The following is a 22,153-nucleotide window of genomic DNA, read 5'->3' on the forward strand; positions in this document are numbered from 1 at the left end:
CTCGGAGCATCGGGTGGCATCCTGGCAAAGCTAAGGGCGCTTTGCAGGGCGCTGTGGCTGGGAGAAGTAAAGGGCGGACAGGCGAGGCCCTCCCGCGCTCGCGCGTCCCCTAAATGGCCCGGAGGCAGGACGAGCAGAGAGGGGGAGCGCCATTGATGGCGGAAGGCAAGTCGGACGCGGAGGTTAAACTCATTTTGTACCACTGGACGCATTCTTTCAGCTCTCAAAAGGTAAAGGCCTCAGCCGGGCGGGCGGTGCGGATCGGGTTTCAGCACCGGGACAGCTCCCTCTGGGTGTTGCTCCGGTAAGCCGGCCCACTTAGAAATAGGCCTCCGACGCCCTAACCCCGGCGGGCGCTCCCTGAGGAGCGGGGGTGCGCCTTGTAGGTGAGCAGGGAGCATCAGTCTGAGGTGCAAAGGCACTACCAGTCGTGAAATGCAACAAAAAAGCATCGCTTTCGGTATTTGGGCGGGAGGCCTTGTCTCCGGGGCCGTGGAGAGCGAGGCAGAGGGAAGCGCCTTCCTGCAACCACGTTGTCTAGGGTTCCTTCTTTTACTCTTGGTCGCATTCACTCTCTTCAACAGGCCTAGCCTATCTGTTTCAGGTCCTTATTATGGGGAGGACACATCGTAAGGTTTAGGACACCGGGAAAGTAGTAGTGATTCTGAATATAGCCAGAATCCTTTTCATTACTTAATTATCTTTCCTCACTTATAAGAGGAAGACGCTAGAATGTATCTCACTTGTTAATTCCAGGAATAGGAAGAGTTGAAAAGAATGTTGAAAATATTAATAACTCAGGGAAGCACAAAAGAGCTGCTTGGTGGTATCCAGGGATGTCATTTAATTAAAAGCCTCCACGCGTTGTGGTAACCAGTGTGAACTCTTCCAGGTGCGCTTGGTAATTGCTGAAAAGGCATTGAAGTGCGAGGAACATGATGTAAGTCTGCCCCTGAGTGAGCACAATGAGCCCTGGTTTATGCGTTTGAACTCAACTGGAGAAGTGCCCGTCCTTATCCACGGGGAAAACATTATTTGTGAGGCCACTCAGATCATTGATTATCTTGAACAGACTTTCCTGGATGGTAATGTTAAGGCTATTTGTGATTTACTTTCAACACAAATATATGTCTTCCTTCCTTCCCTCCCTTCCTTTCCCCCTTCCTTCCTTCCCTCCTTCCTATTTCCTCCCTTCCTCCCCTCTTTTTGGTTTCATGATGGTGGTTTAGTGCCAACAACCTTTTCCATTTCCATAAGCACACAAATATAAAATGGGTCAATAGCATATATTTTGTAAAAGCCATTGTAACTCCATTGAAAAGGTTTCACGTAAACTACCAATTTTAATGTTGGAACTTTCCTTTTAAATACACTTGCAAAAAAACCCTGCAGGTGTATGGTTTGTGGTAGTGATTTATTAGCCTTGAAGTCAAATTCATAATATTGATTTTAAATGAACAGTATGAAAGGAAAATCAGTTTCATTTAGTCTACTAAATGGTTCTACCTTAAAAACAATAAGAGGGAAAAAGGAATAAATCTTAGGCGAGGGAGATTAGAATGTTGGTATACTTGGAGATCTTTGCTCTTGTTACGTCTGTATGGTTTGAATTTTTATATCTTTTGTGAGGAATTATAGGGCTCAAATTTGTACAGTGATTTTAAGTAATAATCATTTACTGATAGCCTGTTTTGTGTCAGACATTTTATAATTTCTGTTCTAGTCAGTCTTCAAAAAAAAGCAACCTGAGATAGGCATGGTAGACTAATTATTCCCCTTTTGTACATGAGGAAGGAGAAACAGAGTGGTTGCCTAAGGTAACAGCTATTTTATGGCAGATTAGGGCTGGAACGCAAGCCTTTCAAATCCGAACCTTCCTATTACATGGACCATCTCTCATAGTCATTGCCACTTACACATTGTCTTGCTTCTTCCGAATAACAAGCCTTTGAGGTAAACTGTAGCTTCAATATTTGCCCAGGATTACACAGCTGATCACCGACAGAACTGAGAGCAGAACAGAGGGCTCTTAGCTAAGTACTCTTCTGAAAAAGAAGTTGCACGACAAGATCCAGTTACTCTTCATCTGCCACCAGTTATGTTGATGTTAATTGGGCAAGATAAAACCAGAATATAACCCCAAATTACTGGAAGCTGAGAAAGGAAATTATAAGGCCCCAAAAAGTCTGAGGTACTTAGAAGAAAGATAGGTATAGGACCTAAATGGGGGCTCGGGGGAGTTTACCCCAGGGAATTAGATTAGCAGTGGGCTTTCCTTATTCTTAACCCAAGTGTTTAGTTCCCTGAGATTTTGATTGGAGGTGGCCACTGATCTAAACTGCTTTTCCATCCATCATTACTTGCTATTCCTTATAAGTCTAAATGCTGGGGACTGCACAGAAAATGGGGGCTAATTGATTTAAGACCATTTTTCTCCATCTTGAGCTTTTTGGAAATGGACAAGTCTGTTGAATAATAATTTGTATTTCTTGGGAGAAGTGATTATAATAATGTGAATAAGACAAAATAATTGCATAAGAATTCTACTTTAAATCATCAAAAACTTTAAAAGGATGTAGCAAATGAAAATCATGTTTAAATCTTTTGTTAGCATCCCTTGAACCACTATTACTACCATTCTCCTCCTCTTCGTGACATTATCTCTCTTGTAAGATATTCAGTAATATACAGTATTACTTTACAGTATAGTAATGTTAATGATTATTAGGCTTCATCAAATTTCTTTTAGGCTTTTTCTTTGACTATATAATAGCAAAACTGAAATGCATTCGGAGTCCTACTCAAGGTGAATACTGACCTTTTCTTACTACTATTTATTGAATCAGAGGAGAAGGTACTGTGGGCTAAACATCAAGAGGAAAATATGGAAACTAAGGACTTTAATTCTGGTTGTACCAATAGAATAAGTAGACAATCGAGAATTCTAGCTCTTAATCTGAAGCTATCGCAAACTGGTTGCATATCTTTGGTGACTTGACTTTTCAGTTTGTCCTCTTGGATTAGGTGATATCGTTTTATCAGTTGCAGAGATAAAGCAAGTCCAATCAACTCTTATTTCACTCTTTCCCGTTTCCCAAGGAGAGTAGTCATTCAACTGGAAAGGGTAAAGGAAGATTAAGATTAAGGGAACTAAAACCCATGGTAGCTATGAAGACAGTAAGAAAACAGTTATATAAATGCAGGCGTCTAGTCTCCAGATGAAGTTGTGTCAAAGTGTTAAAATAAAAAACAAACATGTAAGCATTATCACAGTGATCATTGAGATAATTTGTATTTATCATTAAGAACTCATGGAGATTAGGAAAAGGGCCAGACAAGAGAGAGACAAATGTTATCCCAATTGTTAACGAGAGGGGAGGCTGAATTCTAATCCTTGCTACTTAACACGTATTCCATGGACCAGTAGCATCGGTATCACCTTGGAGCTTGTTAGAAATGCAGAATTCTAGACTCTACTGCAAGTCTCTTGGATCAGAATCTGCATTTTAACAAGATTCCCAAGTGATTCATATATACATAAAAGTTTGAGAAGCACTACTACAAATTACTGTGCATTAAATAATTGCTTAAGCTTTAAGCAGTGCTATAAATTACTGTCTTTAAGTGTGGCAGAGTTCTAGAATGTGTTGTCAAAAAAATTTAAAGTATATATTTTTTGAGTATCTCGATGAAAAGGAAACAGCTTAAGTTTTACATTACTGGAGAACGTCTTTAACACTTTAAAAAGTGAATCTATTAGGTGCTGGGCATAGTTCTACATACAGTGTCTCTTGATTTAAGCGGAGCATTTGATGTTAAGTCATATGATATCCCTGTGGAATGAAGGAGCATATATGGCTAGATGAAAGTAATGCACATTTTCCGACGAATAAACCACCATAATGAAGAATGTTCATTTATGAATTTCTTATACCATGTTACTTGTTTAGCTATATTTTCTCATTTCACTTATCCTATGATAATTTTATCACACTTTAATTATTTCAATTACTTGTAGACCACTGTAAGCACCGCGAGGTCAGAGACAGTGTCTGTTTCATTAACAACTGTATTCCCAGTGCCTGGTATGGTGACGTTCTTTAATGGGAGCTTAATAAATACTTTTTTTTTTTTTTTTGCGGTACGCGGGCCTCTCACTGTTGTGGCCTCTCCTGTTGCGGAGCACAGGCTCCGGACGCGCAGGCCCAAGCGGCCATGGCTCACGGGCCCAGCTGCTCCGCGGCATGTGGGATCTTCCCGGACCAGGGCACGAACCCGTGTCCCCTGCATCGGCAGGCGGACTCTCAGCCACTGCGCCACCAGGGAAGCCCAATAAATACTTTTGAATGATTGAAATGAATGAGTTATTGAAAACAGATATCAGCCTGGACAGGGATCTCTACTGGTGTTCTTTTAGGCTTCTATTCTCTGACTGAGTCTAACAATTCCATAAATGATTTGAATAAAGACATCTAAGAAACACTATTATACTTGCGGATGTGTAAGCTGTGATAGTTAAAATGATGACTGGCTTATGAAATGCTTCTCATGGAACAATAAAATGGAACAATAACTAAGATAAAGTTTAACAAGGCTAAAAGTAGTATATGAATTTTGTTTTAAAAAATCAGCTGCATTAATGAAGGATGGGAGACCTGGCCTGCTAATAAGTTACCAACAAAATCCAACATTGAAATAAAAGACTAGTGTGATTTCAAGTTGTTTCAAAAGTATAGATTCTGTCTAGAACATGGCAAATTGTGACCTGCTATATTTGAACTGGTTGGAACATGCAGCATTTTGACCAATTATGGATGGAACTTTGAGGAAAGGTGACAAATTAGAATGATAATGAGTGAATGGATTTCATGAGGTGTATAGTTGCCCACGGTTATATAAGAGACTTTAATTAAGTGTATCCATTCATCTAAAGAACAGAGTGTAGTCAACTGGCATCTCCTTTGCTCTTATTTGCTATCCTTTATTAGTCTATCAACTGGGGATTGTACTAAAAATGATGGCTTGCTGACCTGTACACCTTTCTCAACCTTTCTGTATAATCAGTATTTACATATTTACATCCTTTTGGTATATCATAATCTCTTTTAGTGAACTGTAGCTTGGCCACCAAATAATAAAAAAAAGTGAGCATGTAATCTCCAGATTATCTGGAAAATTAAAAATGTAAATCGCTAGGAATCTGGCATCCCAATTAAATTCAGATTTTTAGAAGTAAAAAAAAAAAGAGAGCATGAAATAACTACAAAATACTAGAATATATACTGTTTATTACTGCCAATCAGTGGTAACCTGGAATCAAGGATGTCATATGGTGAATATTGAATTTTGGTAATTTAATATATTTTATAACAGTTCTCTGAAGACTATGTCCCATGTCTTATGTCTAGATATATCATTTTAAGTATTCTTAGGAAAAGAATTTGGTTTGGAAATAATCCAACTATTCTGGTATATATTAAAGTATCACATACTAAGTCTGATTAGGAAATATAAATTTATTTTATAAATATAGTTTTATCAATATATATTGAAAATCAACTCAGATTTTAAAGATAATATTCATTCTGAAATTACTGTTATATTAAAAATATAGTTATTTATGTAAGGAATTTTCAATTATTGTTAAGGTCATAGAATAAATAATTTTGTATGTTACTAAAAGGGTCTCATATATAGTTGAATAACATTATACACTTTTTCGCACATCTACTGAAATTGCAGGTTAGCGCAAAGTATTGTAACTGAGTGCAGAGAAAATATGGTATATGGTAAGGAAAAGAAAATGAGTCTTTAAAACTCATGATTATGCCAATAAAAGTGGTTTAAAAAAGTAATTAAAAAAAAAACTTTCTCTGATTTGTTCAATTTTAGGGAACAGGACGGGGTGTTAAAATTACAGAAGTCCTGGTTCTATATTATGTGTATACAATAATTGGAACAAACTATCTGATCTAGGAATTTTTGCCCCCCAATTATGAATGTTCCTATAAAAGTTTTAAATATACTACCAATTAAAAAGTAGTTAAACATTTAAGGTATAAAATGTATTGACTATCTTGCTACAAATCTGGCTCTGTCTCAGAAAATTCTGGATGTGCGTAATGAACTTGTGTAATTTGACATCGTGTTTTTTCTCTTCTGTGTTTAGATTTGATCTTCCTAGCTCTGAAGTTATGGCAGCCTTGAATTGTAGTCAGTTTGTAACCATATCTTTTGCTTCAGGTCATAATTTAATTGTTTACCATTATTATATTTTTAATAGCCTGGTGTATGACCAGTTGCAGGGTACAATTTTGTTCAGCTACATGCTGCATATTATCTTACGTACCAATGTCATCACTAAGTGATCTAAGTAAAATAAAAAATCGGCAAAGGGATAGAGATAGAAATGAAGTCTAATCTATTCTCATTGAAGGAAGACCTGACAATTATTCAAATAGACCTAGGGGCTATCTTTCTAGAAAATAGCCATAATAATGCCTCCTTTATCTGCCATCACTGGGGAGTGTAGGAAATCAAAGCAGCCAATTTAGGAAAATAATTAAAACGTATGCCTTTAAGCCCCTAGATTCTTTTTAGTTTTTGCTCTTGGGGAAACTGAATGTAATTTTTTTAATGGCTCAGGGCCATTGTTATTCTACCCAACAGTACAGGGACTTGAGAATATATGGAGCTGTTGGTCCCCATTAAATGGTTACAGAATGCTTTTATTGTTTCTTTCTGATTTAGAATTTTGTTCTTTTGTTTTCTCTCTGTTGTTTATCACATCTTTCTGCTTTATGTCCATCTGCCTGTTTCTAATTTGCTGCCTAAATTTAGGTGCAGTACAAGACCTACCTTTGTCCCTACTCACTTCTACAACGTCAGGTCTTATGCCAATGTACTTATTTATTCTTCCAGCTTAGTCACTGATCCTGGCTTCCACTACTGCAACCTTCCACCCCAATGAAGAGTTCCCAGAATTATTCTTATTGCCTGCTTCTCAAACCCTGTAACCCTTCTATTGCTTTCTAACTCCTGATTGAGGTAGAATACCAAGAAAAGATTTTCTCTTTTTAGTATCGTAACAAAAATGCTTTATGGAAGGACTGGAAAATAAAATGAGAATGCGAGGGAAGATTTTCTGTATAATTCAAAGGAAATTCCCAGTTGTCTTTTGAAAAACTCTCTTTCCAGAGGCGCTGGACACTTTTGTGTGCTGGTGGCACATTGGATGTGTGATACTGGACAGGGTGTCCTTGAAGAGAGAAAGTGAGCTTGGAAAAGAACGTGGGTTCAGTGGGTATCTGATTTTCTGCCTGACAAAGTGTTTTAGGAGATAGTTATATAGTAATGGAGCACTGAGTAGAAGATTACTTTCGTGCATTCAAATCTTTGGATTCAGACTTGGCCAGATGGACCTTCGCCAGAAAGCAATTGGATGCTGTTTTTCCTGCTTTTATTCTCTTGCCCAGGAAGGAAGTCGTATGCTCTTCTGAAGACAAACCCCCGACCTGGCACAAGAAAGCAGCCAGAGCCAGTAGCTATAAATTTACCCACTTGAGAGGCATTTTAAAATGCCGTATCATTTATGGTTATTAACCTGTGGTTCTTGGACCCCCCAGAACAGTGGTCCTTAAACATTTTGGTTTCAAGGCCCCTTTGTCTTAAAAGTTAAGGAGGACATTTGAGAGCTTTTGTTTATGTATTCTATCTATCAATATCTATCAAACTAGAAATTAAAATTGAGAATAGTTTAAAATACAAGAATATACAACCCCACATTCCATTAATGCCAGAGTGATGGAGTTATCACATGTTGTATAGGCTCTGGAAAATACCATCGTACACTCAAGAGAGAATAAGAGTGAAAAAGCAATTAACATCTTAGTATTACTATAAAAATAGCTTTGACTTGTAGACCCCCTGAGAGTGTCTTCAGGAAGCCCAGGGGTTTTTAGACCATACTTTGAGAACTTTTACCGCTAGTGATCTGTGAATAGAATTCAGGACATTTGATATCTTAGAGGGGAAAAAATTACATCTTTATTTTTCACTAATTTCAAACAGAAATTTATCATTTCCTTTCATTTCCAATGTAGGCATAATCCAAAGCAATATCAGGAGTGCCTGTGACTTTGTTCGTATGTTCATGTGACTGTGATGTGTTCATGGCATATCAAGTTATTGCAGATATCTTAAAATATCACTTATGCCCATCACTACTTTGAAATTATGGTAGTTATTAGACCTGCTGCTAGCTTTTGTTAGTGTATTAATAAAAAGACACTCATATTAGTATTTTATAATTTAAAATTACTTTGATAGTTTATTTTAATATAATCAATTTCCTTTGCAATCCTATGTCTTGTATTTTATGCATTTAAGAACATTATTTTGAGAAGAGGTCAGTGGCACACAAAAGGTTGAGAACTCTTTAGAATTTCAAGGACCTTAGAAGGCCTCCAGTCTGTTATCCTCATGGGAATGTTTACCATGCGTTGGTTGGGATCCTGGTGATATTCTGAGATCCTGAAAAGTCAGCAAGGAAGTGTGCTCTAGTGGGCAAATTCACAGTTGACGACCAGAATGTAGCTGAAGAATGTAGCTGACCCTTCATTCTTGGTCATTCTAATGCAGACTTCAGAATTGGACTCCCAGCAGGGAATTAGACATTTGCCCACTGGTTTGAGGAGTAATCCATATTCTTTTTTCTTAGAGAGTCAGAAATAGCCTGTTGGCTTAAAATCTTATATTACTTGGTCTGGCATTATGAGATCTTGCCTGAAATCTTACTCTCCAACCAACTCTGAATTGTCAACGCTTACGAATGAGCGTGTGATGCTCAAAAGGATTCCACATTAAATAAATAACTCAAACTAAATGAGTAAGTGAATAAGCAAAAAATAAATGAGTAGAGTTGAGGTCATTCTTTTCACCTGTTAGATTAATAAGCTTGTTGGCATTTTTTTTTTAGGGGAAGTCTGAGAGTCAGAAGTGGGAATAGATTCTGTAGGGACTTAGCCCTGACCTTTGGATCACATGGTTCATTTTTATTCTTCTTGAATAGTGTCTGAGAAGTAAACCCTTTGAAGATGTTACAATGATATAATAAAACAGAGCATTGCATTAGGAGTTAATGACTTTGGTTCTTGGTCTGCCTCTAATTAGCTGTGGGATCTTGGGAGAATGTCTCAGCCTATATATCTCAGTGTCCTCATTAATTGCTACAGAGCTTCTGCAGCTCAAATATTCTATAATAACTAGCAATTTGGGAATATATTAATTCATTAATTGAAATTTATTCAACACCTACTATGAGCCAAACATTATATTGGGCACTGGGATTCAACAAAGAACAATATATCGTCCCTGCCTTTAAGGAGTCTATAGTTTAGAGTTTAACCAGCAAATGAAGATTTATGTAGAGCCCACTTTCCAGAGATAAAATATTAGAAATTGCTGGTGAATTCCACGAAGATTATCAATTCCCATTCGCATAGCATCAATGGGCTCACTCTTGGTATTAACTGGAACCTGGGAAGGTGTAGTCCCTGATCATCTTTCCATAATGAGCCTTCATTCACTTAACCAACATTTACCAAGGGCCTAAAATGTATGAGACACTATGCTAGACTCCGGATCATACATTCCTTGCCCTGAAGGGGTTTATGGGGCAAAAAGATACAAACTAATTAAGGTGATAAGGGCTATAATGGAGTATGTACAGAGTATTTTGCATGTACAGAGGAAGGCACACTTGACTTAGTCAGATGTTGGTAGTTGTGGAAGGTTGGGAAAATTTCCTCAGTGGAGTTGGCATAAAAAACTAGACCTTGAGAGTAGTGATTTGCAAGGTGGAGAAGTGTGATCGTGATTTGGGAATCTGGTCTGGTACCTCAGTCCAATTCAAATTTTGAATGTCTGGGCTGGAGAGATATCATCCTTTAAATCCCTTCATATAATACTGAAAATGTTAATGTAGAGGGGCTGGAGTTTTTTGTTTCTTGCTTTTGGATGTAACGTCTTGTTTGTAACTTTTCCTTCAATGTTTGTGTATGTGTTTGTGTGTGTATTTTAGAAAAAACACCCAGGTTAATGCCTGATAAAGGAAGCATGTATTACCCACGGGTACAACATTATCGAGAACTGCTTGACTCCTTGCCCATGGATGCCTATACACACGGCTGCATTTTACATCCTGAGCTAACTGTGGACTCCATGATCCCAGCTTATGCAACAACAAGGATTCGCAGTATGTAAAGATCTTAAAGACCTGGAATTCTGTCTCAAGTTTCTTTTAATTCATTTTTGAGACCTAGCACACCTCAGGAAGACTTGGGGGCAGGGTTGTTGAGTCTGCTTCATGGACGTGCATGTTATATATCGATCCACGCACCAGTCAGATGAATCTGTGCTTCAGCTGTTCAGCTGGACATTTATTGTCTACAGGACCTGATTTTCCAGCTCTTGGCCTTGAGGGCCAAGCTTAAATAAAACTCAGAAGAGTGGCCTGTGGAAAAGTAGAGAACGTAACATGTTCTCATGGACAAATGGACTAGGAAATAAGGAAACCCGGGATCTGCTGGGAGTTATGGGCGACTGAGTTCACATTTCTGGTCCTTAATTTTTGTTTCATTATGTGAAGAGCTGGGCTACAGGCTGTGTAGCCATTACTCTTCCTCTGAGTTTAGTTATCGGAGATTCACTGAGGTTGAGCTGTGACCTCCAGCTCTCTCCTTCCTTCTGCCCTGAGGATAGGGAAGGGTCAGTGCGTGGGATACAAAGATACAAACAACTAATTAAGGTGAGGAGGTGTGCTCCATGGCCCAGGGGATTGGAAAGGGAAGGGGGCTGTGATCAGACTGGGGGTTTTGACCAGGAACACTCACACCCAGAGCTTCAATTCCAGAAAGCGCGTTCTTTCTGTTGCATCATACCTCGCCTTTACAGTTCTCTTACTGACGCTACTTTACTTTCTTTTCGACCCCCTCCTCCTTACTCCTCTCCTCTTGCCTTACCTGCCCTGCTCTCCCTCCTTCCATTTTTCTCCTCCCTCTTCCAGCTTCTCACCTTCCTCTTGTTCCTCCGCCTTCTCCTCAGAAATACTCATTATATGACTTGAAACAAGTATTCTGACTATATTTCCCTAGAGTAAATATTTCTCTAAATAAGGCTTTTCCCTTCCCTTTCCATAGAAATTTATTACAGAAAACTTGGAAGGTACTGAAAGGTAGAACTAACCTGTTCAAGCACTTATGTGCTGGGCTTTGCGTTCAATGCTTTTCCACGGTGCCTCCCGTTTCATTCTCAGCCTGTGTGGCAGATACTCTGAGAGCTCCATTTTATTATATTATTTATTTATTTATTTACCCAGATTCTATTTTTATTTCCTGGGAATTGTTAATCAGCTTTGCCATGACAAGGTTCTACCTGTCTTTCACTTTAGCAGCTCCCACCTACTGAGATAAGCGGCAGGGTCCTTTGATGCAGAGGAACAATGTAGAGGTAGAATCGCCCTTTTAAGAGGATAATGAAAGGATCAAGACGGGTGTTTAGTTTTCTTCTTTTCCTGATTCATTCTTCTTAGTAATATAATAGCTGAAAGGTCACCCTTATAGTTCAGGAAAGTCAGAATGTTACAAGTGAGAGAGGATCTTAAGAAAAAGAGCAGAGTCACTAGGAAGAAAAGAACAACTTGTTGCTCCAGTGTGTGTGTGTTTGTGTGTGTGTGTGTGTGCGTGTGTGTGTGTGTGTGTGTGTGTGAGAGAGAGAGAGAGAGAGAGAGAGAGACAACGTGTGTGCATAGGGGGTCTCATGCATTAAACTTTTTTTCTTTTAACAGAGTGCAGTATTTATTTATGTAGACTTTGTAGTTTTTTTTTAACATCTTTATTGGAGTATAATTGCTTTACAATGGTGTGTTAGTTTCTGCTATATAACAAAGTGAATCAGCTATACATATACATATATCCCCATATCTCCTCCTTCTTGTTTCTCCCTCCCACCCTTCCTATCCTACCCCTCTAGGTGGTCACAAAGCACCGGATAGCTCCATTTTAAAAGTGAGGAAACTGAGGCACACAGAGAGGGAGTCTGAGGCAGAGGAAGGGCATGACCCCCAGGGCTTATGCTCTTACCATTGAGTTTCCCTGCTTTTCTTTGTTTCTTTTATGGAAGGGAGGAAATAATTTTCTGTTTCAAAAATGATTTTGTCATCAGGTCAAATTGGTAACACAGAGTCTGAACTGAAAAAACTTGCCGAAGAAAACCCAGATTTACAAGAGGCGTACATTGCAAAACAGAAGCGACTTCAGGTAAGTAAACCGGGCTGTCCTCAACTGACATCCGCTGTTTGTATTAAATGTTCTACCTTTTGTACAGTATCACTATTTTTTAGAACATATTCTATGAAATACCGCAAGTCACCAGAACACATGTTACCTTCGGCTTATGCTCTGCTTTTAGAAAGAATTTTTCTTTATTAGATTTGATATTCAGACCTAACGACAATTGCTTAAAAAGCAGTCATCGCTCATGCTGGTTGCCAAGGAAACTTATAAAATGTAAAAGCAAGTTAATAAAATATTGTAGGAATCTGTCATTTCAGGTATTTTTCCACTTTGAGGCAGCTAGACCTCTGTCTATGACTTTTTTATACCAATAAAGCTACCGGCGAGTTTTTTTTTTTTTTTTTAATATATATACCCTACATACCTTTCAGTTTTTTTCCTTTGTACCTTTTGATCCCCTTCACCCATTTCTCCAACCCCTCACCCCACTGCCTCTGGCAACCACCAGTCTGTTCTCTGCATCTATGAGCTTGGTTATTTGTTTTTAGATTCCACCAATAAGAGAGATCATATGGGATTTGTCTTTCTCTCCTTGACTTATTTCACTTAGCGTAATGCCCTCAAGGTCCATCCACATTGTTGCAAATGGCAAAATTTCAGTCTTTTAATAGCTGAAAAATATTCCATTCTATATACACCAATCACAATTTTTTAATCCCTTCATCTATTGATGAACACTTAGGTTGTTTCCATGTTTTGGCTATTGTAAATAATATTGCAATGAACATAGGAGTGCAGATATCTTTCGAGTTAGTGTTTTCGTTTTTTTTTGGCTAAATACCCAGAAGTAGAATTGCTAGATTATATGTTAGTTCTATTTTTAATTTTTTGAGGAACCTCCATACTATTTTCCATGGTGGCTGCACCAATTTACATTCCCACCAACAGAACACAAGTGTTCCCCATTCTCCACATCCTTGTCAACACTTGTGATTTCTTGACTTTTTGATAATAGCCATTCTAACAGGGGTGAGTTGATATCTTATTGTGATCTTGATTTGTTTTCCCTGATGATTTACAATGTTGAGCACCTTTTCATGTACCTATTGGCCATTGTATGTCTTCTTTGGAAAAATGTCTATCCAGATCTTCTGCCCATTTTTAAATTGGATTGTTTGTTTGCTATTGAGTTATATGAGCTCTTTATAGATTTTGAATATTAGCCCAGATATATGATTTTTAAGTATTTGATCCCACTTAGTAGGTTGCCTTTTCGTTTTGTCGATGGGTTCCTTTACTGTGCAGAAAGAAGCTTTTTAGTTTAATGTAGTCACACTTGTTTATTTTTGCTTTTGTTGCTTTTGCTTCTGGTGTCAGATTAAAAAAAATCATTGCCAAGACCAAGTCAGTGAGCTTACCACCTGTGTTTTCTTCTAGGAGTTTTATGGTTTCGGGTCTTACTTTCAAGTCTTGAATCCGTTTTGAGTTAATCCATTTGGATGTGTCTGCCTCCTGAGGAGCAGGTCTTTGCTTCATCGGTTAGAGTCAGCCTTTCTCTTTCTGCTGATTCTTTCCTCCAACAAACTGTGTAAAGCTTCTCCCATGTTGAAAATCTAGCAAACGTCAGCACTCCCAATCCTGCCTCTACTTCCCAGCCTCCTTTATCCTACATAAGCTAAAAAAGTGAGCTTCTCAAGAGAAACGCCTGCACACACAGCACTCCTTACTCTGTAGCTGCTCTATTTTTTTTTTTTTTTTTTTTTTTGCGGTACGTGGGCTCGGGCCCAGCCGCTCCGCGGCATGTGGGATCTTCCCGGACCGGGGCACGAACCCATGTCCCCTGCATCAGCAGGCGGACTCTCAACCACTGCGCCACCAGGGAAGCCCTCTACCTGCTCTTTAACTCACTGCATTCAGATTCCTCTCGCATCTCTGAGCCCTCAGTTATTCATTTGTTGAAAGCTGCCAACGTTCCGTTCTGGAGTTGGGCACGAGAGGAGTCTCTTTGTGCCTCTCATATTCTTTGCCCTCTCTGATCATTTGGTTCCACAGGAGTTGCCAGTGAACAGTGTGTCTGACCCCTGGGATATTTTCACAGCCAGGGCATTTTCTGTCAGGTTTGCTTTTGCTTTAACAAAGTTATTCTATTTCTTCTCATTGTCGAGAATAAACAGGCTTCAACTCTGTAAGAGTTTGTATCTGCTCTGCTCTACGCTGATTACTTTTACAGGCATAAATAACCTATAAGTTATTTCTGTTGATTAGTCAAAGCTCCTTGACCACGACAATGTCAAATATTTGAAGAAAATTCTTGATGAATTGGAGAAAGTCTTGGATCAGGTTGAAACTGAGTTGCAAAGAAGAAATGAAGAAACCCCAGGTAGGTTCTCATTTGTGTCCTTTTTCTCTTTTTCTGGACATCAGGAGTATTTACGGGAACATTCTTAGGTCTCACCAAAAACATTCTGTAATCTGTTTTTAATTGTTGGCACTCATGGGCAGTTTAAATTATGATGGCAACAATACTAGGTGTCAAATTCAGCAAGACCCAGGTGTCTAACTGTAACTCTGCATCTATGTGAAATACGACTGGTGAAGAGTTTTTCTGCACAATCTAAGTTATGCTCCCTGGCCTGTTTCACAAAGTTTAATTAAAGTAGTTAGTTTGGTTGAATAACCTGAGTACCTGCTTGAACGCTCCCTCTAGGTTTTTCCTTAGGCAGGGAGAAAAACTGCAAATTGAAGTAAAGTATAACATGGGAGCCAGCCTGTGCATGTCCACCGGCTGCACCTGTGAACCTGGCTTCCCGATGAAGCCCAGGTGCAGACATATGGCCCATTTGCACTATTCTGATTGACAACAAAGTTAAAGACGATTTTACCTGAAACTTGCTTCACAATAGAGACTTTCTAAATAAGTAACTAAAAGCGGCAACTACTGAGTGACATATGGATTTTCCTTAAGTACACCTGTCATTTTCTTAACCCAGAAGGAAATATCTGTTAACTCCTTTGGCTTGGAGGCTCTCCACTCCTCAAAATGATAGACAGGCTTTGAGCTCAAGTGGCTCTAGTGGCACCTAGGGACCCAGGTGCCGATGGCAAACAAGTCTCCCTTAGCTTGGGATACATTTGCATGGACTTTTTTTTTTTTTAAAGCATAGAATTACTTGCTGAGTATTGTCAAGAAAATGTACCATGGCCTTCATCTTTTGCTACCCTCACCCTTGCCATCAAGACTAAGACCAAAGATGCCCACCAAAGTCTATTTGAACAGTGCTTGCCCCTTATCCTCCATGTCCCTTTCTCTAATTAGAAGAGGGCCGCCAGCCATGGCTCTGCGGGGAATCCTTCACCTTGGCTGACATCTCGCTTGCTGTTACACTGCATCGACTGAAGTTCCTGGGGTTTGCAAGGAGAAACTGGGGAAATGGAAAGCGACCGAACTTGGAAACCTATTACGAGCGTGTCTTGAAGAGAAAAACATTTAACAAGGTTTTAGGACATGTCAACAATATATTAATCTCTGCGGTGTTGCCAACCGCATTCCGGGTGGCCAAGAAAAGGGCCCCAAAAGTTCTTGGCACCATCCTTGTGGTTGGTTTTCTTGCAGGAATGGGATATTTTGCTTTTATGCTTTTCAGAAAGAGACTTGGCAGCATGATATTAGTGCTCAGACCCAGACCAAATTATTTCTAGGCTTGTGGGGATCTGGTGGCGGCAACTCATCTAGCCATTCAACTAGACCCTTCTCCACTCTTCCAGGCCCAGTGAAGAATGACCCTGGGCAGCTAGTAAAAAGCATAATTTACTTTACTCTTTGGCTCGTTTATGCAGGGAGAGGAGGCAATGAAGATGGTTTTGTGGGCTGGTAACTTTGAGAGGACTTATTTGCAAATCTGAACTAATTCCTCCTTAAAACATGTGCAAAGTCAAGATATGTGAATGCTGACAGGTAGAGAATAGACCTTTCCCTCAAAATGTCAGTTCAAATTCTGGGTTATTTTGGGGGAGAAGTTTATTATTATGAGCAGACAGTAATAATAACCTATGATTGCCCGTAGCTCTTCATCTGAGACTATCTGGGTGTGTTGAGTGTTGAATAGTTAGAAGTATTTTCTCCTGGAATCCAGAAATCATCTTTGTTACTCAACACAGGAGTTCAGATAGCAGCAGGGCACAGCAGTGCTTCCTACTCTCACTGTTAGCTTTAGGCAGAAATAAGGGAGGCAAAGGGACAGAGAAGGGGGAAAGGGAGAATGAAGTCTATATAATGATGACAATAGAATGCAACTTCCAGGTGCCTCCGATGCCACTCATGGCTGCCTGTCCCCTTAGTAAACATTATATTCGACTACTTGTGGCTACAGCCCATGCATCCTCCTATAACTGAGGACCTTGGAAAAAGAGGACTGGGGAGTTACTGCGGAGAGTTGGCTGGAGAAAACCCTGGGCTTTACACTTATAGCACCTAATGTGACCTTAGTGTTAATTTTAAATGCACATAAATCACAGTCACTAATTTATTAAAATTAACTGATTACCTACTTGGGCATGAGATGCCTACTGGAACATGTGTGACTAGCATTTACATGAAACTCTGAAATTTCCTCATGGTTCCCCAATTCGAAGGTGCCTGTGAGATATCACTCCTGTGGACTGTTGTGAACAGTCACTGGGAGTCTTTGTCTCTCCAGCCCTTTTGTGCCCACAGGTGGCATTTAGGTGAATGTCCCAGGTAACTGCTAGCATGGCATGTGGCTGGGGAGTGGGTATTTTGTTGATCTGGGAGTGTTAAATAGGCTCATTCTGCATTTAGGGAGGCTGGTGTGTTAATGCAAAAACTGTTGTCTAAACCTTGCATCTATTTATTGTCATCAACAAAGCCTTAACAGGTTACAGGGGAAGGAGAAAATCTAGTCTTGATCCTTGGCAATCGATTTAGGGGAGATGAAATAAGTCGATAGATAGTGATTCCACCTATATTCCTTCATGTATATCTGGGCACTGTAGGGGGTGCCTCAGTCCATCTGGAAGGGAAAAACCCTGTGTGTCCCATGAACAATAATGGAACTGCAAGATACAGTTTGTGCTCAGGAAGAATCTTTCCTGGTGACAGGAAGGTGGAGTTACTCTGGAGTTGGCCAGAAAGGTGTGGGGAGCAGTGTTAGGTGTGACGGGAAGCATGTATGGGGAATGGTGAGCTAAGGTTCCAGCGAACAGCAGAAGCCTGCTTGGACTGCCTCAGATGGGCTGTGCAGATGGCCAAAGAATGTACCTACCAACTTTTTCATTAACAGGAAACAGTCATACCTACTAAACAATGACTTTTTGATGGTAAAATGATTCTATAATTCATGAATCAGTTGTGTTAGAAAATATTGTTGAACTGGATACTCTCTGTTTCCAAAAAACTAATAAAATCTCCAGTGTAAACTCAATCCAATAATAATGAACAGAGTGGCAGCTTTTATAGTGTCTTGATTTTGAACCTCAGTGCATTGTTGTATAGACTGTCTGAATTTGTTTCTGGGACATTCCAAACCATGTATTCATAAAAGAGCCACAAAACTGATTATTCAGTAGGTCAGAGTGTTTCAGAGTTCTTTATGTCATCCTTTTATGAGCAAGAACTCAGACATGAAGAAATTGAAATTGGATTTTTACAAAAATCTACAAAGGAGGATATTTACCTATATAAGGGTTGTTGATTAAGAATAAAGATTCGAAGTCCAATGCTGGCTTTTCATTAAATTTGTATTATTACCGATCAAGAGAAAATCTACTAAAAGTATTTATGATTTTCAGATACAGTTTCATTGGAAATAGGCTTGTGTCGCTATTAAAGGTGATGCATTTGTGGCAATTTCACTTGTTTCATGGATACCCTTGAGTTTATACTTTTAAGATATTTGTTTAGGGGTAAAATGACCACTAGGTGTCGCTGTTCACCCAGCAGTCTGAAATTGGGCTTTCTTTAGGTTCAGCAAGTCTTCTGAAATGTTACAAGTGAAGATAAACATTAATGACCTTAGTTTCTGAAATGAGGGCATCTTCATCAGATCATTCATCTGTAAAAGAGCTTGAGGCATATGTAGCATTGACGTCTAATGCTTGGAAGGGATAACTGTACCACACAATGTCAAGCTAAAGTGCTAAACATATACTATTAGCAAAATAGGCACATTTATGTATTTTCTCTTTCACGATCATTGGTGGACTGGCCAGTGTGTTCCTCAATTTCCAAAATTTGTATAAATTAGAAAAATGCCTGAGGTACTAAATTTATGTTGGCTATTTATGTCTTAACACAAATGCTATTTTATTGTTATTGCTGTTACATGCCTTTTGGGTCTAATTTCCTTAACTGCAGATAGTTGTAAATTGCTTGCTCGATTTTTAGTCATTATTGATATTGACACCAGAGTTGTAGACTTTTTGGTGTTGTTGAATGTAATAGATCAAGATACTATTCTGCCTGTAAGATCAATGAAATTAATTGGAAAATAAATGTGTCCTGAAAGTACTAATTTTGTAATCTTTTTTGATAAATCAGATTATGTTTTCCATTTAATGTCAAAGCATAATGTCGTAATTAAGGTAAAATAAGCAGAAGTTAGGTGTTCAAAATATTTAGCTATAGGATGTCATATTTTCCTTGCAACATAAAAGTTACTGACTCTCGATTTATTTAAATACACATAATTTTATGGTTAAAATGAATGGTGGCTTAAAGAATACCATATCGATCCTGATCATTAACAGGGTTCTTTTGCAGCCAGCCACTTAACAGGGTATATAGCATGAAAATGGTAAACACAAGAGTTTTTTTATTTTTTCAAAATACTTTTGTTACATGTTCACTGGGTTTCAAATACTACTCTTTTTATGATATTTATGTATATTTTTGATATAGCTAATTCTTTTCCTTTTACCGAGTCATGGATTATGAATATTCAAATTACTATCCATATTTCTAGCCTTGGTGAGCTTAGCCATTATTCTAATCATCAACGAGAAATTGAGTACTACTTCTGTTTTACATTGAACAAAGCCAACTAAATGAGAATCGAATTGATCTCATTTTCCCTAAGTTTGCAAACAAAAGGCAACAATTTTGAACACCATGGAACATCATGGGCATGTACCACTCTATAGTCTGCTCAGAAAGAAAAAGCACTATGGTAATGACAGAAGAGTCAAATTAATACTGTGAATAACTTAGTATTTAGACATAGTCTTCATATTTTATGCCAAATATTTGGCCCATTTATATTATTGTTCTCTACTTAGTCATACTAGAATGTCTCAGTTTTCTAATTTTCCAGAATACCTGTGGTTTACTAAGTAGGGTAGTAGATTCCAAGCCAAGTGAAGAAGTATAATTTCTAGGGTGGAGATAATAGTTTTGTTTTAATTGTGTATTACATTATGAAAATGAAGAGAGGAAAAGAGAAGGCGAACTCACGTTATGGGTCAGAAATGCAGTACATTGATGAAAACAATATACTTTATTACTTGTGCCTGAGTTGAGCCCTGGATTTTGTCCTAGGAAGAAGATTGACATGTGTGTCATGAGGCAGTGGGGTAGAGCAGGCTGTGAGGTGCAAGGTGACACCACCATGTGGAGTTGGAGACAACTCATGCTTATTATGGGCCTTAATATACTCTGATTCAAGTAGGGTGGCATATCTCATCCATAGTACCTTGTCATAAAACTCCTTTGGGGAATAAAAATAAATGAAATTGAGTTATTTGTAGTGAGGTGGATGGATCGAGAGACTGTCACACAGAGTGAAGTCAGAGAAAAACAAATACCGTATACTAACACATATATATGGAATCTAAAAAAAATGGTTCTGAAGAATCTAGGGGCAGGACAGGAATAAAGACGCAGACATAGAGAATGGACTTGAGGACACGGGGAGAGGGAAGGGTATGCTGGGACGAAGTGAGAGAATGGCATGGACTTATATATACTACCAAATGTAAAATAGATAGCTAGTGGGAAGCAGCCACAGCACAGGGAGATCAGCTCGGTGCTTTGTGACCACCTAGAGAGGTGGGATAGGGAGGGTGGGAGGGAGACGCAAGAGGGAGGGGATATATGTAGACGTATAGCTGATTCACTTTGTTATACAGCAGAAACTAACACACCATTGTAAAGCAATTATATTCCAATAAAGATGTTAAAAAAAAAACTCCTTTGGGAAGGATAGAATTTTTTTTTGTCTTAAACCTTTATTCATTATTTATATATTGGCTACTTAATTACAATGTGCTGTCATTGAACTCCCTTACTAGGAAAAGCCAGTAATATGGGTGAAAATGTAGAGATGCTAATGAAATGTAATTCAAAGTGTCAGGTAACTTTTGAGGCATATGGCCAGCGTGTATAACTTTCTATCAGATTAAGCTATCTTTTGAATGTAAGGTTCTGATATACAATAGTCACACATACATATCATCAAATATGCATTATATCAAAAATATAATGATATAATTTCAGGGATTCTATATTTATTAAGTTCAGTGCTCAAACGAAAGTAAAGGTTTGCATTAAGAAACTTAGATGAGCTAAAAATTACTAGCACTAAAAGCAGAGGTGGCTATGTTGTAAAAATAGCCACAAATTCTTCCCATTTCTCCACTCATTTCCTTGCAATCTTACCTTCAAGAAATAGCATCTGCAGAGCATGATCTGTTAGGCTTACCAGAGAGTAACCTACCAGAGATATTAGACATCATGAAGTCCATTCCAGGCAGAGTGGAGGGCCTCCTGAGCACCTCGTTAACCCCCCAGGCAGAACCATGCCCTAATAAAAGCCCTAAGTTAGACTTGGGCTCTTCAATCTTGGCGCTATTGATATCACACAACAGATGATTCTTATATGGAGGGGCTTCATATGCTGTGGGATGTTTAGCGGCATCCCTGGTCTCTACCCACTAAACGCCAGTAACTCCCCTTTGCTCCCATGTTGTGGCAACAAAAAAATGTCTTCAGATTTGACAAATGTCACCTGGGGAGAAAATCACCTCCTTTCAAAGACCACTGCTCTACACCCACCCTAACAAGGCCTAAAACCAAGCCCTGACAAGATCTGCAGGGGAGACAGATTTTGGAGGTTGGGTCCTGCCAAGTTAGAGGTGCTTGGGGAACGTCTTGGATTTCCACATATCCTCTGTAATAAGGCATAAAAGCGAACCCACGCGATATGAAGGGTATTAGCCAGTAAATGAACTGCCTACTAGAACAAGTCAACGTCCTTTAGAGGAACGATAACAGAATCCAGAGCCTGTAATGTATCACTAACAATGTCCAGTGCACAGTATAAAAACATTACCAGACATGCAAAAACAAAAAGTAATAGTAAATAGAAACAATGTGGTATGACTCAAATGTTGGATTTAGTAAAGATTTTAAAGCAACTAAAGACCAATAGATCTACTATTTGCTGAGTCTATTATGTGTCAGGAGCAATGCTAGGCCCTTAACACATAGTATCTCTTATTCTCAAGAGAACTTTGTTCTCATCTGCAATTTACAGATGAGAAAACCAAGGCTCAGTGAGATGTGGTACCTGATGCAAGCTAATACATCTATTAAGTGTGAAAGTCAGGATACAGGATCTGCATCTAGATCTGATAGTCAAGCCTATGCCCCAGACAAGCCAGCCCATTCTCACAACTTCCACACTTCCCATTGTTGTTCATGTACATCTTACAAATCAATAATTTCCAAAGTTAATGCATGGATAAATATTCTTGGCAGAAAGTTTTTTTTGTTTTTTTTTTAAGAACAGAAGTCTCGAAAAAATAAAAACCAATAGATCTTTTAATTCTTTTAATAGAATTAAAAG

General features: G+C 38.8%; 1 protein-coding gene across 2 annotated transcripts; it reads left to right on the top strand.

Annotated features, from left to right (window-relative positions):
• Window positions 1-39: 39 nt before the first annotated feature.
• GDAP1 (ganglioside induced differentiation associated protein 1) lies at window positions 40-18,800 on the top strand. Of its 2 annotated transcripts, XM_065895118.1 has the most exons (6): window positions 40-230; window positions 893-1,085; window positions 10,082-10,255; window positions 12,223-12,317; window positions 14,559-14,673; window positions 15,610-18,800. In XM_065895118.1, the coding sequence occupies exons 1-6, from the start codon at window positions 114-116 to the stop codon at window positions 15,990-15,992; spliced, it is 1,077 nt and encodes a 358-aa protein (XP_065751190.1). In that variant the 5' UTR covers window positions 40-113; the 3' UTR covers window positions 15,993-18,800. The 2 variants fall into 2 exon arrangements, with proteins under 2 accessions (XP_065751190.1, XP_065751191.1); XM_065895119.1 differs by lacking the exon at window positions 10,082-10,255 and having other exon boundaries at window positions 114-230; window positions 15,610-15,992.
• Window positions 18,801-22,153: the final 3,353 nt, after the last annotated feature.

This window comes from Phocoena phocoena, chromosome 17, assembly GCF_963924675.1.
Source record: "Phocoena phocoena chromosome 17, mPhoPho1.1, whole genome shotgun sequence".
In the NCBI taxonomy this organism is placed as follows: domain Eukaryota; kingdom Metazoa; phylum Chordata; class Mammalia; order Artiodactyla; family Phocoenidae; genus Phocoena; species Phocoena phocoena.